The sequence below is a fragment of the Leopardus geoffroyi genome, chromosome D2 (genome assembly GCF_018350155.1).
Source record: "Leopardus geoffroyi isolate Oge1 chromosome D2, O.geoffroyi_Oge1_pat1.0, whole genome shotgun sequence".
NCBI classification, from domain to species: Eukaryota; Metazoa; Chordata; class Mammalia; order Carnivora; family Felidae; genus Leopardus; species Leopardus geoffroyi.
Window position 1 is genome coordinate 53,315,846 of NC_059334.1, and position 25,696 is coordinate 53,341,541.

The window sequence follows — 25,696 nt, forward strand, 5'->3', positions numbered from 1 at the left end:
TTAGATATTTCCTGAGAAAAAGAGATTAACTTTTTTTTTTTGTCTACTATGTGCCAGGCACTTTATACATATATTATTTTAATCCTTAAAATAATAGTAATCATTGGGGCGCCTGGGTGGCTCAGTCGGTTGAGCATACAGCTTCAGCTCAGGTCATGATCTCATGGTTTGTGAGTTGGAGCCCCGCATAGGACTATGTGCTGACAGCTCAGAGCCTGGAGCCTGCTTCAGGTTCTGGGTCTCCCTCTCTCTCTGCCCCTCTCTGTTCACACTTTCTCTATCTGTCTTAAAATAAACATTTAAAAATTAAAAAAAAAAACAGTAGTCATTATTGTCTCCATTTTACAGATAAGGAAACCAAGTTTGAGAAAAGATTAAGTAATTTCCTTCCAGTACTTATTTATTTATTTTTTAACGTTTATTTATTTTTGAGAGACAGAGAGTGCGAGTGAGGAAGGGGTAGAGAGACACAAACAGAATCCAAAGCAGGCTCCAGGCTCTGTGCTGTCAGCACAGCGCCGAATGTACGACTCCAAATCATGAACTGTGAGATCATGACCTGAGCTGAAGTAGGATGCTTAGTGGACTGAGCCACCCAGGAGCCCCTACATATATACATATACATATACACATATATACATATTATATATATATATACACACACACACATATATATGTGTATATATATAAACGTTTATTTATTTTGAGAGAGAGACAGCATGCAATGGGGGAGGGGGGGGGGTCAGAGAGAGACAGAGGGAGAGATAGAATCCCAAGCAGGCTCTGCAGTGTCAGCGCAAAACCCCACGCGGGGCTTGATCTCACCAACTGTGAGATCATGACCAGAGCAGAGCAGAAATCAAGAGTGGGACACTTAACCAACTGCGCCACCCAGGCGCCCCTAGTACTCATATATTTACTGAGTGAGTACTTTGTGTAAGGCTCTGTTCAAGAACATTAAGAAAACAACATTGAATAAGACAATCCATAGTTCCTGATGAAACCTATATTCCAGCAGGGTAGAGAGATGTACCTGACAATGTAATCACAGACTGCAATACGTGTTATGAAGCAAATAAGTAAGGTCTTGAAATGAGGCCTATGCTTTAGATAGGGTGGCCAGGAAAAGCCTTTTAAAAGAGAAAGTGGCGCTTAGATCTGAAGAATAAGAATGAGTCAATCATGCAAAGAACCAAACTAAAAGGCAGAGTGTACAGCAAATGCAAAGGCCTGGAGACAAGAAAGCTTAGAAGCTCTGGAGCATGGTAGTGAGCTATGTGATTAGTAGCTGGAGTTGATGTTGGTATAGGCAATGTATCATGAAGGCCTCACAGGATGTGGTGAGGAGTTTGGATTTTATTGTAAGTTCTTTTTTTTTTTTTTTTTTTTTAATTTTTTTTTCCAACATTTATTTATTTTTGGGACAGAGAGAGACAGAGCATGAACGGGGGAGGGGCAGAGAGAGAGGGAGACACAGAATCGGAAACAGGCTCCAGGCTCCGAGCCATCAGCCCAGAGCCCGACGCGGGGCTCGAACTCACGGACCGCGAGATCGAGACCTGGCTGAAGTCGGACGCTTAACCGACTGCGCCACCCAGGCGCCCCTATTGTAAGTTCTTTGAGAAGCTATTGTAAGATTTAAGAGTAGATGAAGGGCGTGATCTGGTTTTGGTTTTTTTGAGAGAGAGATGGGGGAGGGGCAGAGAGAGCGAGGGGAGAGAGAGAATCCCAAGTAGGCTCTGCACTGCCAGCGCAGAGCCCCACATGGGGCTGGGTTCCCCACCCTGAGATCATGACCTGAGCTAAAATCAACAGTCAGACGCCCGACTGAGCCACCCAGGCACCCTGATCGAATTATTTTAAAGGATCCTTCCCTTTGCTGACTGAATGCAGTGGGTAGAGGAGAAAACAGCAGAAGTAGGGAGACGTGTCAAGGGCAGTGGTTCAGATTAGAGATAAAAGAGACTTGGCCTGGAGTGGTGGCGGAGGTGATAAAACTAACAGAAGTCCACTGGACAAGGTAGAATATGAAGGAATCAAAGATCTGGTTAGTGCCATGGGTCCAGATGAGAAAGATTAGGGTGGCTTTAAGGAGCATAACGAGTTCTGTTTTCAGCAGGTCCATTTTGAGATGCTGAGCTATGCGTAAAGGTGACCAGAGATCCGAGCTGTATATATAATTGTCTCCTTGGGGGAATGCAGGAGGTTAATAAGTGGAGGAACACAAAGGTGCCTGAGAGTTTTCCATCTGGCCCTTACTTAAAAAGCTAAAACGATACCCAGTTTCCGGTGGGCTAAGTGTGGCCCACAAGCGCAGCTCCTTAAGCCGACTACAGCACAGGCCCACGACAGTTTTTCCCGGGTCTGGATGCCACACCTGAAGCGGTCGAGTCTCCTCAAGCACCGCAAGGACGCTTGTAGGACGCCTACCCAAAGTCACAGGTTACCGATCGGGGGCGGGGCCCAGCGAGCGCGGCCTGCTGGGATTTGTAGGCTGACCGCGGCGGGCGCCTCCTTAAGCCTCCCGCGGACTGCGGCACCACGTAGGGGGAAGCGCGCCTTGAGCCTGCGTCAGTCCTTCCGGAAGAGTTGTCTGAAAGGGCGAGTACCGTACTGCCTTTTGCTTGGAATCAGTTAACAATGACATTTCTCATCAGTTAAAGGATACATTCAGAGTTCTGAAAATGACACTTAACGCCCTTTTCATCGCAATTTGGTTACCCATGTAGCCTTATTTCTTAACACTTCCTAATTATTCAAGGCTACTCTAGACGCTGCCTCCGAGAAAAGGGCTCGCATTTGATCTCTGCCCTGTGCTTCCACAGCACTGTCTTACCATCCGCTAATAATAATTATAATCGTGGCCAGCTTTCCTGATACTACATGTTCTAGTCTAAGGGATTTGCCCGCACTAGTTAATTCTCACACTACCTTCTAAGGTGGTCGCTATTGCTTCCATTTTGAAGATTTGGAAATCTTGGTTTATAGAGACGTTATGTAACTTGGGCAAGGTCGCGTTGAAGGGTCACACTATTTACTCGTGCGTCTCTCCCTCTGGACCACGAGTTCCAGGAGGGTACGGACAGACCAGCTTTTTACTTTCCCGCGGGCCACGCCCCAAGGGCGGGGCTCTGGTGACGACACCCCGTCCCATGGTGCCTTGCGCGCCCGCGCTGCTATTGGTTCGGCGTCTCGGCTCCTTTTTCAAATTGAGGCGCCGAGTCGTTGCCTGGTTTCCTAGGCTTCGGGCGGAGACGACATCGCTGTTTCCGAGGCTCCCGCTAGTGCTAGTGCGGGACAGACGCCTCGGGGAGTCAGAGCTCCTGGTGGAGAGCGGGGACGCCGAGCTACTTGTGGGCCACGCCGGTATCCGGCGGGGGAGGTGGGCATCTGGCCCGCGCCGGTCGCAGGACCCTCCCGCGCCCCCACGGCGCTCGAGTACGCGACCAGGTCTTGACTTTCCCGCGGTGATCGTCATGGCGTCCCAGCCGAATTCCTCCGCGAAGAAGAAAGAGGAAAAGGGGAAGAACATCCAGGTGGTGGTGAGATGCAGGTAGGGCGAACCCGGCAGGATTCGGAGTGCCGGGCTTTGCTGCTGGGCTCCCTTCTGTGCTGTCCGGAGAGTGGAATTTTGATTGTAGTTTCTGGGCGGTGCAGACCTGCCTGTCTCATAGTTCCTCTAAATGCTGTTCCATAAAAGGACACCAGATTGCTGTGAGGAGTAAATTAGTGTCTGTTTCAGAAGAAAGGATATTCGTATTGGAGGTTATAGTTTGATTTGCAATTCAGGAGAATTTGATCGCCGTTCTTCATGGAAAAGTATGTTGTTTTTAAAAAAACTAATGACAGCAGAGATTTAGGTGTCACTTTTATATTCCACTTCTTGTAGTTTGTCAGTTTGGAAATAAGACTGTATACCTACTTTGCAGATGGTCCTGATGTTGAGATTACCGGCCTCTCCATCATCTCTCAAAACATAACCGATCACTTGTTCTCTTTATTTTTGATGCACTATTTTCTTCATCCCTACTAAATAAGGAAACACCACTGTATTTAAAATTTAAAGGTTGTTATAGAGTGAGTTTCTGTTTTTAAAAGGAGACAGCTTAAGCCAGTATAGCTTTCTGATTGTACTGCAGCTTGGTCTTCCCTAAACCAAAGAAGACAGTTTTTTCAGGGTGAGCGGGTGGAGGTGTTCAACTCTCCCCAGATTGATTTCCAAATAACTTCCCAATTTTGAAATTAGCCAGTAGAGAGAGAACATGCTTGTTATATAAACTGTTGCTTAGAGATTGATTTATTCAGCTTTTTAGAAGCCGTCCACAGTTTACTGTTGTATGTGTGTGTTTTGTGTCTGTTTTTGTTGCTGTTTTTAAAATTCTACCGTCAGCAACTTTTCTGTGAATCCAAAAGTATTCTAAATCTTTTTTTTTAAGGTGATTTTTTAAATGTATGCAACAAACTTTCTTAAGTTATTGCCTTCTCAGCTTTGGTGACTTGAATTGTAGAAGTCAACCGTAATAGCTGGCTTTCTAAACTAGGTGTCAGAGAGGAAATTCGGTGGTAACCTTAAGTCTGGCCAATTACCAGCTGTACTTGAGAGCTTCTCTTAATAGTTACTTGTTTTGAAGATTTGAAAAAAAAAATTAACAGCCCATAATAGAAACGCAAGTTTTTAGATTATGTTGATCGTTTATTAAGGCCCGACAGTAATGCTTTCTCTGCGTGGCTTTATTTTCTTTAATTTTCTTTTTTATTGTTAGTTACAAAATATGTCAGACCTATAAAAGTTACGGAGAATAAAGTAACAAACATCTGTGTATCCGTCACCCATATTAGAAACAGACCAATCATTACAGTTTGAGCCCCATTGTTTCCCTTTCCAGCCCCCTTCCTTAGTCCCAAGAATTAAACATTATTTATTATCCCCATTCATTTCAAGTCTTACCAAAAAGAGGTTTCTTTTACTTTGTCACTAATGAAAAGTGCTTTGGTTGTGACTATTTACAATAATTTTTGTATGAGGATGTTTTTCTTTTCATGCTTTCTTTTTCAAATATCTTTCCTAGTGCGGATATGTCCTTAAGCTTTAGTAAACAATTTACAAGGCCCTTGTCGTTGTTAAACCTTTTCTGTAAAGGGCTCAGATAGTGAATATTTTAGGCTTTGCAAACCACATGTAGTCTCTGGTCACATATTCTTCCCTGATTTTTTGTTTTGTTTTGTTTTTCAGTTTTACATTTTTAATTGGCACAGTTTATTGTAACCTAAGAGGTCAGCGAGATTTCAAGAGGTGGCTTATTACTTTATTACAATGAATATAACCTTTTATGATCTTTACTTGCTTTTTAAAAATTTTTTAATGTTTATTTTTGAGAGAGGGCTCACACGTGCATGTGCTCTTGTGTAAGGGAGGAGGGGTAGAGAGAGGGGACAGAGGATCCCAAGCAGGCTCTGTGCTGACAGCAGAGAGCCCAATGTGGGGGCTTGAACTCACCTGAGCCAAACGAATTCAGACACTTAACCCGCTGAGCCACCCAGGCTCCCCAGTGATGTTCTTTACTTGTATTCTAACTTTAGGAAGAAAATTTTTTAGTCGACCTATACACAGCTCAAGAGAAAGCTATAATTTTTGGAGTTGAGGAACTGATGGTTCATATATAGAGAAATTTTAATAAGGAAATAGGCTTTGATATATGTATACACAAAGACACACAACACACATGCAAAACATTCTTTCCCCTTGTATAAGTGTACAGGTTAGCATAAATTCTATTAAGAACATAATAGAGGGGCCCTGGGTGGCTCAATCAGTTAAGCGTCTGACTCGATTTTGGCTGAGGTCATGATCTCACAGTCGTGGGATTGAGCCCCCAAGGTGGGCTCTGCACTGACAGCGAGGAGCCTGCTTGGCATCCTCTCTCTCCCCATCTCTCTCTGCCTCTCCCCCGGCTCACACTCTCGTCTCTCTCAAAATAAACTTAAAAAAAAAAAAAAAAAAAAAGACTCATATAAAGGTTTTACGATTTAAGTCAGTCTTGCATTTTAATCTAGACAAGTGCTTTAGTAATTTAGATCTGAACCCATATGAATCATTCATATATATAAAAGTATATAAATATGTTTTTTTTTTAAAGTTTATTTATTTTGAGAGAGAGAGAGCGAGAGCATGCACAAGCAGGGGAGGGGCAGAGAGAGAGGGAGAAAGAGAGAATCCCAAGCAGGCTTCACCCTATCAGTGTGGAGCCCGACGTGGGACTCATCCCACAAACCGTGAGATCATGACCTAAGTCAAAATCAAAAGTCACATACTCAACCAACTGAGCCACCCAAGTGCCCCCACCTCTATATTTTTAAAATAACATCTATCCACCAAGCTCTACCTCAGGGACTTTGCAATTTCACTCTGCCTAGAAAGCTTTCCCATCAAAATAGCTGTAAGACTCCCTCACTTTCTAGATTCTGCTTAAGTGTCATTAAATATCAGAGAAGCCTTCCCTGACCATCCGAAAATAGTAATAGCAACTGCCTGTTTCCCCCCATCATCACTTCCAATCCCATTTAGTCTGGTTTATTTATTTTCATTTCTAATTTATCAGTATCTAAATTATCTATGTATAACACTAAGATAAAAGCTCCCTGAGAATAAGAACTTGAGTGTTTTCGGTTTTTTTGAAACTTGGTTTTGTTCACTTCTCTATCCTCAGTTTTATCATATAGTAAGTAGTTGATAAATATTTATGGAATGAACGAATAAATGTAATATAACTGTAGTGAGGCTAACAAATCGATGGGTTTGTTAGCATCACCAGCAGGAACCTAGCAATTTCTAGTTAGAGAGGTTTGGTTAGGAATATGGTGGCTTGGCAGTACTATTTATCATAGTACAAATAGTCCCTAAAGCTGCTCAGAGTTTTGATAACTTTTAGGAATGTGTGATATGTGTGAATATCTACTGCTCAGTTGTGACATCTCAATGGTATTCATTTGGTTAACTTAATTACACATCCAGGCAAAGAAATTAGTTGAGAGATGCTAGGAATGGTAGACATTGAAAGAGCTTTAACCACATGAGAGCAATTCATTCTAGTTGATACTCGGCCTACCAGAAAGTTGGTTTTGACCAAGTTCTGTTGAACTGTTAATAATCCTGCATGCCATGGGTTATGTGCACTGTGTAGGTTTCATTACATTTGACACTTGGTAGCATCACTATATATTATCTGGGAGTTGCTGAGTTAAATTTCCCAGGATCACAAATTTGATCTTATGACCATCAAAAAATGCTAGGGATGGGGCATGCCAAAGGGTTGTTGAGATACCCTTTTTAAAATAAATAGCAACGTAGTTTGTCTAGTGATGAAGGGAAAGATAATTTCCTATTTGGCATTTCCTTTCATAATATGTGATACTGAATGGGAAAAATGAACTCAGGTTAAGAGTACATCTCTCTCGGGGCGCCTGGGTGGCGCAGTCGGTTAAGCGTCCGACTTCAGCCAGGTCACGATCTCGCGGTCCGTGAGTTCGAGCCCCGCGTCAGACTCTGGGCTGATGGCTCAGAGCCTGGAGCCTGTTTCCGATTCTGGGTCTCCCTCTCTCTCTGCCCCTCCCCCGTTCATGCTCTGTCTCTCTCTGTCCCAAAAATAAATAAACGTTGAAAAAAAAAAAAAAAAAAAAAGTACGTCTCTCTCTTTGGTCCAGATGTGTGTTAAGTATATAAATATCTGATGGATGCCTCTGTATGTATTATGGTTCTTTTCAGCTCTTCCATTATTCCCCTTAGGGTGACATTTATTAAGCTGTGTAGTTTAACAGATATTAGAATGCTGGCTATGTACCAAGCATTGTGGTAGCCACTGGGAAATGGTAAACTAAATAGGATTTATTTTCCTGTGCAGTGAGTTTGGTACTATTACTCAGCCCCATTTTTCAAATGGGAAATTTGTATACACTGTATACAAATCAAGACCAAGAATCCTTACTCTAAATGGATAAAGAAGATATGGTGTGTATATATATATACATACACACATACATACATACATACATACATACATACATACATACAGTGGAGTATTACTCAGCAATCAAAAAGAATGAAATCTTGCCATTTGCAAGTACGTGGATGGAACTAGAGGGTATTATACTAAGTGAAATTAGTCAGAGAAAGGCAAATATATGATGTCACTCATATGAGGACTTTAAGACACAGAACAGGTGACCATAAGGGAAGGGAAGCAAAAATAATATAAAAACAGGGAGGGGGACAGGGGCACCTGGGTAGCTCCGTCGGTTGAGCGTCCCACTTTGGCTCAGGTCATGATCTTGCGGTCCCTGAGTTTGAGCCCAGCATCGGGCTCTGTGCTGACAACTCAAAGCCTGGAGCCTGCTTCAGATTCTGTCTCCCTCTCTCTGCCCCTCCCCCACTCATACGCTTGTGTGCGCGCTCTCTCTCTCTCTCTCTCTCTCTGTCAAAATAAATAAGCTTTAAAAAAAAAACAGGGGACAAAACATAAGAGACTCTTAAATATGGAGAACAGAGGGTTACTGGAGGGGTTGTGGGACGGGGGATGGGCTCAATGGGTAAAGAGCATTAAGGAATCTACACCTGAAATCATTGTTGCGCTACATGCTAACTAATTTGGATTTAAATTAAAAAAAAAATAATAATAATGTAAAAAAAAAAAAAAGAATCCTTACTCTATTGAAAGCCCAAGGGGGAATTTCACTTACATTTCTTCCTCTGGGGGTCTTTCCTGTCACTTATGTATGATTCCCCTACCCCTCCCTGTCCCAATCAAGACACTAAATTTTTGCTTTGTGTTCCGACAGCACCCTTTACATATTCTTTCTAAACATTACCTCTTTTATAACCATTTGTTTTGTTACTATTCCCCCCTTGACCTCACAGTGTTGTGAGGACAAACTGAGTTAACACATGTGAAACATTTAGAATAGTGAGTACCAAGGCACCTGGGTGGCTCTGTTGGTTAAGCATCTGACTTAAGCATCTCTGCCCCTCCCCTGCTCATGCTCGCGTGCTCTCTCTCTCTCTCTCTCTCTCAAAAATAAACATTAAAAAAAGACAGAACAGTGAGTACCTGGCACATAGTAACTACTCAATGTATTAGTCATTATTATATTTTTAAAAATTTTTAATGTTTTTTATCATTGAGAGACAGAAACAGATCGTGAGCAGGGGAGGGGCAGAGAGAGAGGGAGACACAGAATCTGAAGCAGGCTCCAGGCTTTGAGCTGTCAGCACAGAGCCCGACGTGGGGCTCAAACTCATATACTCCGAGATCACGACCTGAGCAGAAGTCGGATGCTTAACTGACTGAGCCACCCAGGCACCCCAGTCATTATTTTTATCTACTTTTTATCTTATGCCAGTTGTTCACTCTCAGGTTAGTATTTCAAACACAAATGTGGTTAGTAATTTGAACACAAATCTCTCTACTACATTATAACCTAACTTTCTCAGATTCTAAGAATAGTAGAAATACAATTCTAAAAAATAAGTTTGGCATTTTTTACAAGTTAATTCTGTTAGCATCTACTCCAAAAACTGTCAGGATTATAATGTTTTACATAACTTTGAAAATTAAAAAAAAAAGATTATTTTTTATTTCTGGGGCTTAAGACTTAAAATTCTGCCGTCTGCTTTAGCAGTATCATTCAGTAGTACCCCATGTAATCCCTGTTACCAACAGTGTAGTCAAAAAACTTCAGTTTGGGGGCGCCTGGGTGGCTCAGTCGGTTAGGCGGCCGACTTCAGCTCAGGTCATGATCTCGCGGTCCGTGAGTTCAAGCCCCGCGTCAGGCTCTGTGCCGACAACTCAGAGCCTGGAGCCTGTTTCAGATTCTGTGTCTCCCTCTCTCTGACCCTCCCCTGTTCATGCTCTGTCTCTCCCTGTCTCAAAAATAAATAAAACTTTGAAAAAAAAACAAAAAACAAAAAAAAACTTCACTTTGTTGTTGTCTAAGGTATTAATGACAATGTCATTTGTAACCTGAAAACTAAGATTTTTTTCAGTAACTTTGTATATTTCTTTTTATAGACCATTTAATTTGGCAGAGCGGAAAGCTAGCGCCCATTCTGTAGTGGAATGTGATCACGTACGAAAAGAAGTTAGTGTACGAACTGGAGGATTGGCCGACAAGAGCTCAAGGAAAACATATACTTTTGATATGGTACCTACTTCTTTAAATGCTGTAACTCCTGTATTTACAATGTAAAATTATCCTCGTATACTATTTCCTCTAGGTTCTAGTGTCAATTCCAAGTTTCAGTTACTCTTTGAGCTGTCAAATGGTTTCTAGTGGGCTGAATGAGTTAATCTATTAAAAACAAAATTCTTAAAGTGAGTAATTTTGACATATTTTTTTCCCTGAAGATTGCTCTGATTTTTTTTTTTTTTTTTTTTTGGGATAGGTTTTTGGAGCGTCTACTAAACAAATTGATGTTTACCGAAGTGTTGTTTGTCCAATTCTGGATGAAGTTATTATGGGTTACAATTGCACTATTTTTGCGTGAGTGAAACACTATTTTTCAAATTGATGAAAAAGTTTAGATGCATGTATTTGTTTTTTGTGGTTTTTTTTTTTAACACTTTAAAAAATTTTGACAGATACGGCCAAACTGGCACTGGAAAAACCTTTACAATGGAAGGTGAGAGGTCACCTAATGAAGAGTACACTTGGGAGGAGGTATTTACTGTTTATACCAGGTTTCTATCTCTAAAATGGCTGAAATATAACTTAATATAACATGAGTGAAGACCTCTTTCTTGAAATACAGAAGATCAGCGTACCATGTCAAACATGAATGTAGGATAAACTATATGGTATGGTTCTTGTTTAAGAAACATAGTCTCATTGGGAGAGAAAGAATCAATACATATGGCACAGTTAAGTGACAAGACAGAATAGTTGGAGCAGAGTATTGTGGAGGGGCGCCTGGGTGGCTCAGTTGGTTGAGCATCCAACTTCAGCTTAGGTCATCATTTCACAGCTTGTGAGTTCAAGCACTGCATCAGGTTCTGTGCTGACAGCTCAAAGCCTGGATCCTGCTTTGGATTCTGTGACTCCCTCTCTCTCTGCCCTTCTCCTGCTTGTGTTGTGTCTCTCTCTCAAAACTAAATAAACATTAAAGAAAAATTTTTTTTAAATAAAAAAAGAATATTGTGGAAAAGCGGCATGTGAGTAGGGCTTGCAAGGGAAGACTTTGCAGTGTGGGAATGAGTCTCATCAAGATAGCATAGCAAGGGGCAGCATGGTACTTTAACAATGATGACCTTGAGTGTTCAAGAAATTATGATCACTGTATTCTTGGATACTGTAAAAAGCACATAGTACATTTCACAAAGATATCCATCAAGTGTGTTTAAGTGAGGTTTTAATGTTTACTTATTTTTGAGAGAGAGCGAGAGAGCAGGGGAGGGGCAGAGGGAGAGAGGGACAGAGGATCCAAAGCAGGCTCCATGCTGACAGCAGAGAGAACCCAACATGGGCCTTGAACTCACAAACCGTGAGATCATGACCTAAGCTGAAGTTGGACGCTTAACCGACTAAACCACCCAGGCGTCCTTGTTTAAATGCATTTAATGACTAAGTTAAGTTTCCAAATTATTTACATTTAGGTTGATCCTTTTTTCTAGTGGTTACACTGTTGAGGCATTAACTTGGAGCATGGATAATGAAGTTATGGAATTGTAACCATAGGAAATAAGGAATAGGCTTAAAGTACAGTTTCAAAATTTAGAGATTCATAACAGTTTTATAAAAGATGCTTAAATATTTTAAAAACGTGTTTATGTTCGAGTTAGGGAATACACTGGTACACGGGCCACTTTTCTGTTAAGATGGTAGTATTACGTTCTCATGAGAAAAGTTAGAATTACTAAACTTGGTTTTATAAGTAGCTTAGTTTGGTTGGTTTCTATGGCATGAAGTGGCTGATAGGTAAGACAGATTTGTGGAAGGTATGAAGAAGAATAGTTACCGTTGAATAAATTCTTATAAATGACTTTGCTTCTCTAATACTCAGTTCATTTCTTTTTTAAACTTGTTTTAGTGGAATTTAGATTATACAACTAATGAACAATTTATACAATTTATAATAAAATTTGATGAAAAGGGATTGACATAAAAAATATAAATAAATAAACTGGTTTTAGCATATTTGTGTTTAAATATATCATGAAGGAGGCCCTTACCATATGTGTTTTAACCGCCATAGTAAATGGATGGCATTCTTCCCTTATTTTAATCCTTATTAATATTATGGTTTCAGGATCCCTTGGCTGGTATAATTCCACGTACTCTGCATCAAATTTTTGAGAAACTTACTGATAATGGTACTGAATTTTCAGTCAAAGTGTCTCTGTTGGAAATCTATAATGAGGAACTTTTTGATCTCCTTAATCCATCTTCTGATGTTTCTGAGAGACTACAGATGTTTGATGATCCCCGTAACAAGGTAACTCAGTCTTTGAGAATGGAATGTATCCAGATTTTAATGTGTGATGTTTTGAGAAGCCAGAATATATATATATTTTACCAATCTGATGGATGCTCTTTTCATTTTTGGTCAGAGGGGGGTGATAATCAAAGGTTTAGAAGAAATTACAGTGCACAACAAGGATGAAGTCTATCAAATTTTGGAGAAGGGGGCAGCAAAAAGGACAACTGCAGCAACTTTGATGAATGCATACTCTAGGTAAGAAAACCATTGTCTTCCCCCCACTGCTCCATTTTCTTTTTTATGGGGAAGTCAAATTGGGGTGAGTCATGATATGTGAGTCACACAGCTAGAATATATGCTAGATTTCGTGCTTTAGTAATTGACTTGAGATTTATAGGGGAACACCAGTATTGGAAGAATGTTGAAAGGAGAACAAAGAGAAGTTGATATTAGAGCAGAAGTTTTAAACTTTTTAGATTATTTTTTCTCGAATGAAATCGTACATGGAAGCCTTGATTAACTGCTGATAATGTGGCTGCTGTAGTTGATGTGGGGGTGGGATGCTTAGAGGCTTACCTCCTTAGCCTCATGAAGGTTTTCCCTGAGCATTTTTCTGGGGCCCCAGTGGATACCTAGAACAAAGTTTGAAAGCACCTGTTTTTTTTGTTGTTGTTTGTTTGTTTGTGATTTTTAAATGTTTCTTTATTCTTGAGAGAGAGAGAAAGAGCATGAGCCAGGGGAGGGGCAGAGAGAGAGGGAGACACAGAGTCTGAAGCAGGCTCCAGGCTCTCTCTGAGCTGTCAGAACAGAGCCTGACATGGGGCTTGAACTCACAAACCATGAGCTCATGACCTGAGTTGAAGTTGGATGCTTACCCGGCTGAGCCACCCAAGTGCCCCATGAAAACACTTGGTTTAAATAAGGATTAGAAGAAAGATAATTTCATTTAATTTTTCCCTAGCTTTATTGCAGTATGATTGATAAAAATTATATATATTTAGATTGTGCAACATGATTTAAACTTTTTTCAGATGACTTCATTTTAATGTAGGAATATATGGTCACTAACGCTGGCTTTCTGGGGTACAAAGGGGCATATTGATAGCACCCCTTATAGGTTAAATCCCAAATTCTAGAAAAGCAGTTTACTGAGTCAGGTGATTTCTTTTTCTGCTGGTCTTTGAAGGAAGCATCAGAGTGTAATTACAGGAGCTATGGATTGGGAGTTAGATATTTGTGTTTAGGTCGAGTTCTGCAGTTAACCAAACATGTGACTTCAGGTAAATAAGTGAAGTTATCTGACTATCACTTTCCCTGACCTACAAAATGATTATTAGAACTAGATCTCAGGGCACTTGGCTGGCTTAGTCAGGAGAATGTGCTGTGCTTGATCTTAGAGTCATGAGTTCGAGCCCCACGTTGGGTATAAAGATTACTTAAATAAATAAAACTTAAAAAAAAAAAAAAACTAGATCTCTTATTTCTTTGCTCCCTTGTAATTAGAAATTTCTACAACTCTAAAAAAAATGTATGTATTAGGGGCGCCTGGGTGGTGCAGTTGGTTGAGTTTTTGTCTTTGGCTCAGGTCACGATCTCATGGTTCGAGTTTCAGCCCTCCTCGCACATGCACTCTCTCAAGAAAAAAAGAAAAAAAAATGTTTAAGAAATCTCTACCACACATGGGGCTCGAACTTACAGCCCCGAGATCAAGAGTCGCGTGCTCTACTGACTGAGCCAACCAGGTGTCCCTGATTTTATAATTTTAATTAAGTTTTCTTATAACAACTTTCCATTTAAAAAAATTATATAGAATTTGGAGGAATGAGTTTAAGACTAGGTAGTATTTCTTTTCTCTAAATACCTTTCTTTTTTTTTCTTTTTTTTTTTTTTTTTAATTTTTTTTTTTTCAACGTTTATTTATTTTTGGGACAGAGAGAGACAGAGCATGAACGGGGGAGGGGCAGAGAGAGAGGGAGACACAGAATCGGAAACAGGCTCCAGGCTCTGAGCCATCAGCCCAGAGCCTGATGCGGGGCTCGAACTCACGGACCGCAAGATCGTGACCTGGCTGAAGTCGGACGCTTAACCGACTGCGCCACCCAGGCGCCCCTAAATACCTTTCTTTGATATAAATTCCTATTTTTCATAAATTTGTGTAATTTAGGACTCCTTTTTATGTATGTAGACTGGAGTAAAAATTTCTTTATGAATGTATGTGGTAAAGTGAAGGAAAACAATTCAGTTTTCTAGAATCAGAGTTGACTTCTATGCTTAATTGCATCAATTCCATAGTCTTGGGTTAGGAATGGGTAAATAATAGAAAAATGTGAAATGTATATTGTAATTCAGATCTATAGTTTGCTTATATTTTTTCCATGTCCTTCCCCTTTTCTGTAATTTTAAATAATAAAATATGATACTTAAAAATTTTCCAAGTAGCATGCAAAGTACAAATAAGAAAATTGAAAATTACCATATTCCCTACCACCCATCAGTGACATAAACAAACATAATGATGTTCACCAAGTGGCGTTGATACAAGAAGAAAAGATGTCTAGGTTGTCTATATAACTTTTGTATCCTTCAGATAGAAGCGGAATGTGAGTACATAGCATAAGATAGACATTGGAACAATTTATGGTCTACTGATGATTATCTTGTAGTGTTTTGGTAATCACTGCTATTTACCATTTCTGCTTCTCAAGAGAGGGTGTTAACTATTTCTGATGGCAGCCTCAAAACAGAGCAATGTATTTTTACAACAGGCAAGTAATTTAAAGCAAGTAACCTATGGCTTGTGTGGTGGTGTTTGAATTTATGGTAATGACATATTTCAAGAGGTTCTTATAAATAGGAAGATTAATTGCAAGCCTTTTCCTCTGACGTCCCAGGCAAATATCTCAATCCTACTCCATATCCAGCTTTTAGAGGTCTGAGGATTCTAGTTCCCGAGTCTATTAGGGTGTTTACAGGTAGTGTCTTCTTGGCGTCTCCTCTGCAGACAGCAGGTACAAGAAGGCAAAAACCTAAGCATTGTTTTATCTCCCCTCCATCTTCCAAAACCTTATTAATGTCTCCTGTCTGATACTATCTTTCTCTATCTTGTGGATTTTGGTCTTTCTTTGCTGTTTTGAGTATTTTATAGAAAGCAAATAATATTTTACATTATAATGATTGGGCAACCTGATCTTGTTTTCTAGTCGTTCCCACTCAGTTTTCTCTGTTACAATACATATGAAAGAAACTACAATTGATGGAGAGGAGCTTGTTAAAATTGGAAAGTTGAACTTGGTAAGCATCTACCTTAATACCACTGCTGTTTCTTTCTTTTCTTTTTTTTCTCCAGCTTTGTTGAGGAATAATTGACAAATAAGATTATATATTTAAGTATACAATGTGATGATCTGATATATGTATGCTTTGTAAAATGATTACCATAATCAGGTTAATTATCATATCCTTCACCTCACATACTTTTTTTTTTTTTTTTTGGTGGTGAGAATGCTTAGGTCTACTCTCTTAGTAAATTTCAGTATAGTATTATTATTATTATATTTAAATTGTATTTTAATGTTTATTTACTTTTGAGAGAGAGGGAGTGCAAGTGGGGGAGGGCAGAGAGAGAGGGAGACACAGAATCCAAAGCAGGCTCCAGGCTCTGAGCTGTCTGCACAGAGCCTAATGTGGGGCTCGAACTCAAGAACTGGGAGATCATGACGTTACCAAAGTCGGATGCCTAACTGACTGAGCCACCCAGGTGCCCCAGTATAGTGTTATTAACTGTAGTCATCGTAGTGTACATCATATCCCCAGAACTTGAATTCATCTTATGACTTAAGGCTTCTACCCTTTGACTAGCATCTCCTTCTCCCCCACTTTCCTGCTCTGGTAACCATCATTCTACTCTCTGTTTCAGTGAACTTTCTTTTTTTTCTCCCGGATTCTACATATAAATACGATCATGCAGTCTTTGTCCTTCCCTGGCTTATTTCACTTTGTATTATGTTCTCTAGGTTAATCCATGTTGTTGCACATGTTGCACATGTTGTTGCACAGTCTTTCTCATGACTGAATAATATATTCCATTGTGTGTGTGTATATATATGTACACCATATCTTCTCTATTCATTCATCAACGGACGCTGATTATTTTCATATCTTGACTATTGTGAATAATGCATTGAACATGGGAGTGCAGATATCTCTTTGAGATACTGATTTCATTTCCTTTGGATAATATACATAGTAATGGCATTGCTGGATCATATAGTAGTTTTTTTCAACTGTTTCATTTTTGACTACCTCATAGAGCAGCTTGAAATTTTATATTTCTAGATAATATACTTGTAGTCACTAGGTTATTAGTTTTGTAGTGGGTTGTTAATTATAGAAAAATTATTTTGTTGGCTATTAAATATATGTAAGAATGAAAGTCTTTGTGTCCAAATCCAGTGGAACTGACAACTTACTTTTATTTTTGAAATTCAAGGTTGATCTTGCGGGAAGTGAGAACATTGGCCGTTCTGGAGCAGTTGACAAGAGAGCTCGGGAAGCTGGAAATATCAATCAGTCCCTGTTGACTTTGGGAAGGGTTATTACTGCTCTTGTAGAAAGAACACCTCATGTTCCTTATCGAGAATCTAAATTAACTAGAATCCTCCAGGATTCCCTTGGGGGGCGTACAAGAACATCTATAATTGCAACGATTTCTCCTGCATCCCTCAATCTTGAGGTAAGCCCTTTGAAAGGTATCTGTAAGTGTAGTAAGTGTAATTCTTATTTAGCTAACACATAGTTTAAAAGTTCATTAATTGGCTTCATTCAATCTATGCGAGAGTAAAAAGAATCTGGGTATCACACACGTGCACATAGAGGAGGATGCCACTGAAAAAACTGTCTTCCTCTTTTCTGGCATAGTTTCTTTTTTTTTTATTTATTTTTTTATGTTTATTTATTTTTGAGAGATAGAGAGATCACACGGAGGGGAGGGACAGAGAGAAAGGGGGACACACAATCTGAAGCAGGCTCTGGGCTCTGAACTGTCAGCACAGAGCCCAACACAGGGCTCAAACTCACGAACTGCGAGATCATGACCTAAGCCAAAGTCAGACACTTAACTGACTGAGCCACCCAGGTGCCCCTCCTGGCAGAGTTTTTAATCTTAAAAAAGAAAACAATTACTTAATGGCTTTTCTTACACAGTCTTCAAAGAAATTGCTATGGTCATTAGCAGTAGATGGGTTACATGGGATATGGAGATTGAATTGAGGACTTAAAAGTGGGTTAAGTGAATGCTAGTGTTGTAGAAGCTACTTAAGAGGGCAGCAAAGATGGGGTTGGATGTGTGGGAATAGGTGGTAAAACCAAGAGAAGCAACAAAGATGGTGAAATCTCTTATTTTATATTGTGGCCACTTCCTTTGAATAGAGTTAGAAAAGCTTATAGAGGTCTCTAACTCCCCTTTCATTTTTATTTTTTATTTATTTATCTTAATATTGATTTACTTTTGAGAAAGAGGGCACAGAGAGAGGAGACAGAGGATCTGAAGCAGGCTCTGCGATGATGGCAGAGAGCCCGATGCAGTGCTTGAACCCACAAACTGTGAGATCATGACCTGAGCGGAAGTCAGACACTCAGCTGACTGAGCCACCCAGGTGCCCCTCCCTTTTCATTTAAAAAAAAAACCTCTTGGGGCCCCTGGGTGGCTCAGTCGGTTAAGCGTCCGACTTTGGCTCAGGTCATGATCTCGCGGTCTGTGGGTTCGAGCCCTGCGTCGGGCTCTGTGCTGACAGCTCAGAGCCTGGATCCTGTTTCAGATTCTGTCTCCCTCTTTCTCTGACCCTCCCCTGTTCATGCTCTCTCTCTGTCTCAAAAATAAATAAATGTTAAAAAAAAATTAAAAAAAAAAATAAATAAAAAATAAAAAAAAACCTCTTTACTGAGATAAAATTCACATACCATACAATTCACTCATTAAAAGTATATAGTTCAGTGACTTTAATATGTTTGCGGAACCCTGCAGTCATCACCACATTCCAATTTTAGAACATTTTTATTACCCCAGAAAGAAACTTTGTAATCCATTAGTAATCACTTCCCATTTGCTCTCACTCCCAGCCCTACCTCAGTACTAACCTACTTTTTTAATCTATAGATTTGCCTAGTCTGGACATTTCATTCCATTTAGGAATCATGCAATAAGTTTTCTTTTGTGACTGGCTTCTTATACTTAACATAATGTTTTCAGTGTTCATCCATGTGGGTAGCATGTATCAATGCTTCATTCCTTTTTGTAGATGAGTAATATTCCATTGTATGGATATAGGACATTTTGTTTATTCATCAGATGATGGAATTCATTGAGTGTGAAAACTAACATAAAAAATGAATAGGTCATGGGTGCCTGGGTGGCTCTGTCAGTTAAGCATCCAACTTCAGCTAGGTCATGATCTCACAGTTTGTGAGTTCAAGCCCCGCATTGGGTTCTGTGCTGACAGCTCAAAGCCTGTAACCTGCTTCAGATTCTGTGTCTCCCTCTCTCTCTGTCCCTCTCCTGCTCACACTCTGTCTCTCTCAAAAATAAATAAACATTAGAAAAAAATTAAAAAAAATTATTAGGTCAAATTATTTTAAAGTTGAAGACCCTGAAAATTGGAAAAAAGGGGAAAAAGGATGTTTTGAACAACTTCTTTGTAGGGTATAGTGGTTCTAGTGGATAGATGTTTAGATTAGATATACCCATAAATTATTTCTTGTAAGTTATTTTATAGTACATTTTAGATAACAGAACTACATTATTCTCATAATATCTTTAGTAGTTGGTACTTTCTTTTCTTCACAGGAAACTCTGAGTACATTGGAATATGCTCATAGAGCAAAGAACATACTAAATAAGCCTGAAGTTAACCAGAAACTCACCAAAAGAGCTCTTATTAAGGTAATTGTGATTTTTGTGGAGTAATGTAATCTTATTTGGCAAATGTGAAAATAAGGACTTGAAATAGATGATTGTTAAAAGATTTGTTAAATTGCCTATGGTAATTTTTCATCTAATGATTTTCATCTAATGATTTTAATGAACTACCTAATATGTTTTTTCTAATGCAAATATATTGACTTTTCCACCTCTATCAAGTCAGCAAAATTTGCAATTATGTACATTTATGAAATTTATTTATTTATAGCTTTAGGGTATAATCACCATACATTAATGTGATATAATTACCAGATATTAGGGTATAATTTTCCATAGTACTCCTCTATTGTAAGCCTACAATTCAGTGATTTTTAGTACATTTATAGAGTTGTGCAACATCACTACAATCTAGTTTTAGGAAATTTCTATCACTATAAAGTTCCCCTTTGCCCCTTTGCAAACAGTCAACCACTGATCTACTTTTTGTCTATAGATTTGCTCTTTCCAGACATTTTTCTAAATGGAATCATACAATATTTGGTCTTTTGTATCTGGCTTCTTTCACTTGCCATAACATTCGGGCTTTATCTGTGTTGTAGCGTGTGTCAATAGAGTCTTTCTACTGTTGAATAGTATTCCATTAAGTGGGTAACAACACATTTTGTTTATCCATTCACCAGCCAGTGGACATTTGGATTATTTCCAGTAATGCTGCTATGAACGTTAGTGTACAAGTCTTTGTGTTGATGTGTTTTCAGTCCTCTTAAGTAGATACCTAGCAGTTTAATTTCTGTGTTGCACAGTAAATTTATTTTTAACTCTTCAAGAAACTGTTTTCCAAAGTGGCTGTACCACTTTCAGTTTCCCCAGCAGCCAATCTGAGGGTTGCAGTTTCTCCACATCCTCTCCAACACTTTGTTATAGTCCATCTTCTTAATGTTAGCCATTCTAATAACTGTATAATTGTACCTCAGTGTGGTTTTGATTAGCATTTCCCTAATGAATAATGATAATGAGTATCTTTTCACAACTTTATTATCCATTTGTATATCTTTTTTATGAAAAGTCTATCCATATTCTTTGCCCAATTTTTAGTTGGTGTTCTTCTTATTAAGTGGTAACCTTTTAGATACAAGCCCTTTTTGAGATGATTTTTAAATATTTCCTCCCACTTTGGCTTGTGTTCCTTTTCCGGGTAGTATGTACGTATGTATTTGTTTATTATTTTTAAGTTTACTTCTTTATTTTTGAGGGGGAAAGGGGCGGAGAAAGAGAATCCCAAGCAGGCTCTGTGCTGTCACTGCAGAGCCCCACCTAGGGGCTCGAATTCCCAAATGGTGAGATCATGACCAAAATCAAGAGCTGGACACTTAATGGAGCCACCCAAGCGATCCAGTAGTGGTTTTTTATTTTTTTTATTTTTTTATTTATTTTTTTTTTAATTTATTTTTGAGACAGAGAGAGACAGAGCATGAACGGGGGAGGGTCAGAGAGAGAGGGAGACACAGAATCGGAAGCAGGCTCCAGGCTCTGAGCCATCAGCCCAGAGCCCGACGCGGGGCTCGAACTCACGGACCGCGAGATCGTGACCTGGCTGAAGTCGGACGCTTAACCGACTGCGCCACCCAGGCGCCCCGGTTTTTTATTTTTTTTTATTGAAGTCTTTATTGAGATAATTGAGAGAAATAATACAGAAAGAATAAATAATAAACATTTAAAAAGGAACATAAAAGGGCTAATTTCATGTCTTATTTGTATATATATAAATAAAACATGAAATATACATATATATATCCTCCCCAAACTGAATGAGAAAAGAGTTATATGCTAAATTGACACCTACAACATTCTTCTTGTGTAGGAATATACGGAAGAGATAGAGCGTCTGAAACGAGATCTTGCTGCAGCCCGTGAGAAAAATGGGGTATACATTTCTGAAGAAAATTTTAGGTAAGGCCTTGGCTATAGAAATTAATTTCCAAGAGTAATAATTTTCTGGTAACAATGTGTTTGAAGTAAAATTCACTTATGGGACATTAACTAAAATCTTTAAATCTAGTGCCTCCTGTAAATGCTTCTTTTTCTATTGACATTAACAAGTAGTTATCAAATAAGTTTAAACATTTTTTCTATAACTTTAATTTTTAAATAATTATAGATTCACATGAAGTGGTAAGAAAAATACAGAGAGGTCCCATATATTTTTCACTGCGTTTCCCCCATTCAGTACCTCTTGCTTAACTTTAGTAAAATGTCAAAACTGGGAAATTGACATTGGTGCAAAGTACGTGTTTAATTCAATGCCATTTTGTCTCATTTGTGGATTCATGTAGTTCTACAATTAAGATACGGCGTATCCCACCATTACAAAGATCTCCCTCTTGCTGCCTCTTTGTAGTGATACCCATCCTTTTTCTCCAGTAGTCCCTAACCTCTGGCAACCACTAATCTGTTCAGTTTTTAAAGCCCTGGAATAGTTCAAAGGAAATCTACTGAAACTTTATTTAGAAACAATAACAACAACAGGTTAAGGAGCAGAAGGCAAGTGGGATGCTAAGAATTTTAAGTTGAAAATTCCTGATAGCTTGTATCCTTGAAGGTGTTAAGGAGGGTGATTTTCACAGGGCATTGTTTTTTTTAAAGCTTTTTTTAATGTTTATTTATTTTACAGAGAGAGAGAGAGAGAGAGAGAGAGAGAAACAAGCAGGGGAGGGGAGAGAGAGAGGGAGACACAGAATCTGAAGCAGGCTCCAGGCTGTGAGCTGTCAGCTCAGAGCCCGACTTGGGGCTCGAGTTTGTGAACCACAAGATCATGACTTGAGCAGAAGTTGGACGATTAACCAACTGAGCCACCCAGGTGCCTCTCACAGGGCATTTTTCAAAAATTAATGATAAAAGGTTAGGGCTAATTGATAATAATGCAAAGCATCTTGGTATAATCTTTTACACAACTTTTTTTTTTCAGGTAATACATGTATGGTTACATTATGTGATCATTGTGATAGCATATAAATCATTTAATTAAACTCATTTTCTTCCATAGTATTCTTAGTTGTCATAATGCACTATGTCTTCTTGATTGGCTCATACATTACGAATACTCAGATTTGCATTGTATGGATATCACAGGCTATTAAACGGTATTCTTTTATTCTTTCTATATTACCTTGGTTTTGTGTAGTTCTTTTTTTATTTTTAATTTTTAATTAAAAAACATGTTTTTAATGTTTATTTGTTGAGAGAGAGAGCACATGTGCACGAGCCATGGAGGAGCAAAGAGAGGGAGACACAGAATCCAAAGCAGGCTCTATGCTTTGAGCTGTCAGCACAGACCCTGATGCAGAGCTTGTATTCATGAGCCATGAGATCATGACCTGAGCCGAAGTCGGATGCTTAACTGACTGAGCCACCCACATGCCCCATATTTGGTTCTTTCATATCCTATACCTACTTGGCAAAATATTTTTCCAAAAATCTTTTGCAAATTTACACTTAGTTCTTAAACTTGGTATTTTTTCTTCTTTTTTTTCCTGTTTATCTGGTTTTCAGGTATACTTCTCTATTGTACATACTATAGTATTTTATTTTTCAATTGTTTACTTTATGGGTGTCTCTATTTCTACCACTTTATATTTTTTACATATTAGTTCTTATTCAGTAACCACTTTTTATATTTTATTTTATTTTATTTATTTATTTTTTTTTTAATTTTTTTTTCAACGTTTATTTATTTTTGGGACAGAGAGAGACACAGCATGAACGGGGGAGGGGCAGAGAGAGAGGGAGACACAGAATCGGAAACAGGCTCCAGGCTCTGAGCCATCAGCCCAGAGCCCGACGCGGGGCTCGAACTCACCGACCACGAGATCGTGACCTGGCTGAAGTCGGACGCTTAACCGACTGCGCCACCCAGGCGCCCCCACTTTTTATATTTTAAAGTTGGCATCACAGTGCTTTTGGTTAGAAAGCCCAGCTTAACTGTCTTAAAACAGCAAGGGGTAGAATGAGCTTCAAGGTTATTTAATTCAGTAGCTCAAGGATCCTGTCTGTCCTCACTCCTGTCCTAAGTGGTGGCTTTCTCCTAAGCCTGGCTCTTCATCAAGGATGATGGTCAGCAGAGCGGCTGCTGCTCTCATTCATGTCTTGTGTGGGTGAGAGGCTACCTGGCCTATAACCATCAAAACTGGAGGAACATCACTTATTGATTAGATTAGTTCTGAGTTGTATCCATATCTGAACCAACAGCTGTCAAAGGAGTTGAATTTCCCCGATTGTCTTGAGCCAGTCAGGCTTAGTCCTTGGATCTGGGAATGGAGTCACATTCCCTCCACACAGCTTGGGTGCTGCACAGTCAAGAGAGGGTCCTTTCCCAAAGGAAACGTGGATGCTAGAGATGGGTGCTTAGTAGGCAACCAGTGAATAAGTGGTTTTGTCATGATTTGCTCATGTAGGATCTTCTGCTGTTAGTGGTCAAACACTGGACATTATAGACTGTCTAATTTGCTTACCTTCTGTTGACCATCACTTTGATGTATTTTAGATTAAGAAATAACTTTAGTTATAAAATTATAAATAATAAATAAATTTTTAGTTTGTCAGTCCCATGATTAAAAAGATAGTATTTACTCTCAATAAACATGAGGCATAATCTGAAACAATATTCCTTCTGAAAATGCTTTTGGAATTACTACACTGTAAGTCAGAGGAGGATTATGAAAGCTGAAGCCAACATTTAAAATAGGATAATGCTTTATTTAATGGATCTTTTAACACTATGTCAAAACTATATCATCCATGAAATAATGTTGCATTACCTCATGTACATTCAGTATAAGGAAAACATTTCAAATATCTCATTCACATTAAAGAGCTATTTCCAATAAAGAACTAACATAGTTAATGGAAAGACTGTCAGAATTAACTCTCCTCTTATATGTCAGTTCTAGCTTTTTCTTTAATCACCAATATCGTTAGCTAATAATTTGAGGAAATTCACATTCACAAAAGTATCTTTGTCACTTAAGCACAGTGTGGGATAGAAAATTGTTGGTAGTTATGAAGGAACGAGGCTACAAAAGATAGCATTCACTTCTGAAACTTGCTAATGCTGAAGAAATCAGAGACCCATTAAAGTGAACCAGAATCATCTGATTCAAAATGTCAATAGTGCTGAGGCGGGGGAACTGTGTTCTAGAAGATAACCCTTCCATCTCATGAAGATTATGTGGTGGTGTGATGGTGGTGGGTGTTGGGGTGTATACTGGGGTTTGTGTGCAAGAGGCAAAAGGTATAATTGTTCTGTATATATACTTTAATTCACTTCTCCAGTTTTTGCCCCTTATCTCATCCCTTCCTCCGGTGACACCTGATGCCTTCAAGCCCCAAGCCTTTCTTGGATTCTGTGGGTCCTATTTATATGCCATATTCCTGATAGCAGCCACTTATGTTGTATCCCCCTGCCCCCACCTGTACTTTATGTGAGTTATAGTCCTTTGTCAGCTTTGTAGCATCTCAAATTTTATATATACACATGCTTTTTTCCCTCATAGGTAGGGATTCTCATTTTCAAAATGGAGATCACAAGAAGAACAGCCCTTTTATGAAACAAGGACAAGGAATCCATTTGTGTTTTGTAATTCATATTTATTGCTTATTGACACTTAGGCATCGTTATCATAATGATAAATGGTAGGGATGATGTAGAACTGCCACAATTGTGTTAAAATACATTTTAAAGGGATTAAGAAAAAATATTAATTGCTAAACTTACATTAAACTTTATTTTAGAGCCATGAGTGGAAAACTAACTGTTCAAGAAGAACAGATTGTAGAATTGATTGAAAAAATTGGTGCCGTTGAGGAGGAGCTAAGTAGGGTAAGCATTTAAAACGGTATTGAATGTTACATGGGAAGCACATGTTGAAATTTCAGAATGTGAAGGACCTGATATTTTTACTTTTTTCTTTCTTTTTTTAAGATTTTTTTTTGAAAGAGTGCATGTGTGCACAAGTAGGGGAGGGACAGAGGGAGAGGGAGAAAGAGAGGATCTCTAGCAGGCTCCATGCCCAGCGCAGAGCCCAATGGGGGCTCAATCCCATGACCTTGGGATCGTGACCTGAGCCAAGATCAAGAGTCAAGAAAGAGTCAGATGTTCACCTGACTGAGCTACCCAGGTGCCCCAAGATTTTTTATTTTTACTTTTTTAGTGTTTACTTATTTATTTTTGAGTGAGAGAGTGCATGTGAGCGGAGGAGGGGCAGAGAGAGGGAGACAGAGAATCCCAAGTGGACTTCGTCCTGCTGAGGGGCTCAAAC

At 39.2% G+C, this 25,696-nt stretch overlaps 1 protein-coding gene across 1 annotated transcript in view; it reads left to right on the plus strand.

Annotated features, from left to right (window-relative positions):
* Positions 1-3,163: 3,163 nt before the first annotated feature.
* Positions 3,164-25,696, plus strand: part of KIF11 (kinesin family member 11) — a 45,754-nt gene continuing 23,221 nt past the window's right edge. Inside the window, exons 1-11 of the mRNA XM_045438217.1 lie at positions 3,164-3,553; positions 10,062-10,194; positions 10,436-10,533; positions 10,632-10,710; positions 12,296-12,481; positions 12,597-12,721; positions 15,667-15,757; positions 16,956-17,198; positions 19,308-19,403; positions 21,244-21,332; positions 25,170-25,257. Of these exons, the coding sequence (XP_045294173.1) occupies positions 3,477-3,553; positions 10,062-10,194; positions 10,436-10,533; positions 10,632-10,710; positions 12,296-12,481; positions 12,597-12,721; positions 15,667-15,757; positions 16,956-17,198; positions 19,308-19,403; positions 21,244-21,332; positions 25,170-25,257 (1,305 nt within the window). The 5' untranslated portion in view covers positions 3,164-3,476. The remainder of the gene's footprint in view (positions 3,554-10,061; positions 10,195-10,435; positions 10,534-10,631; positions 10,711-12,295; positions 12,482-12,596; positions 12,722-15,666; positions 15,758-16,955; positions 17,199-19,307; positions 19,404-21,243; positions 21,333-25,169; positions 25,258-25,696) is intronic.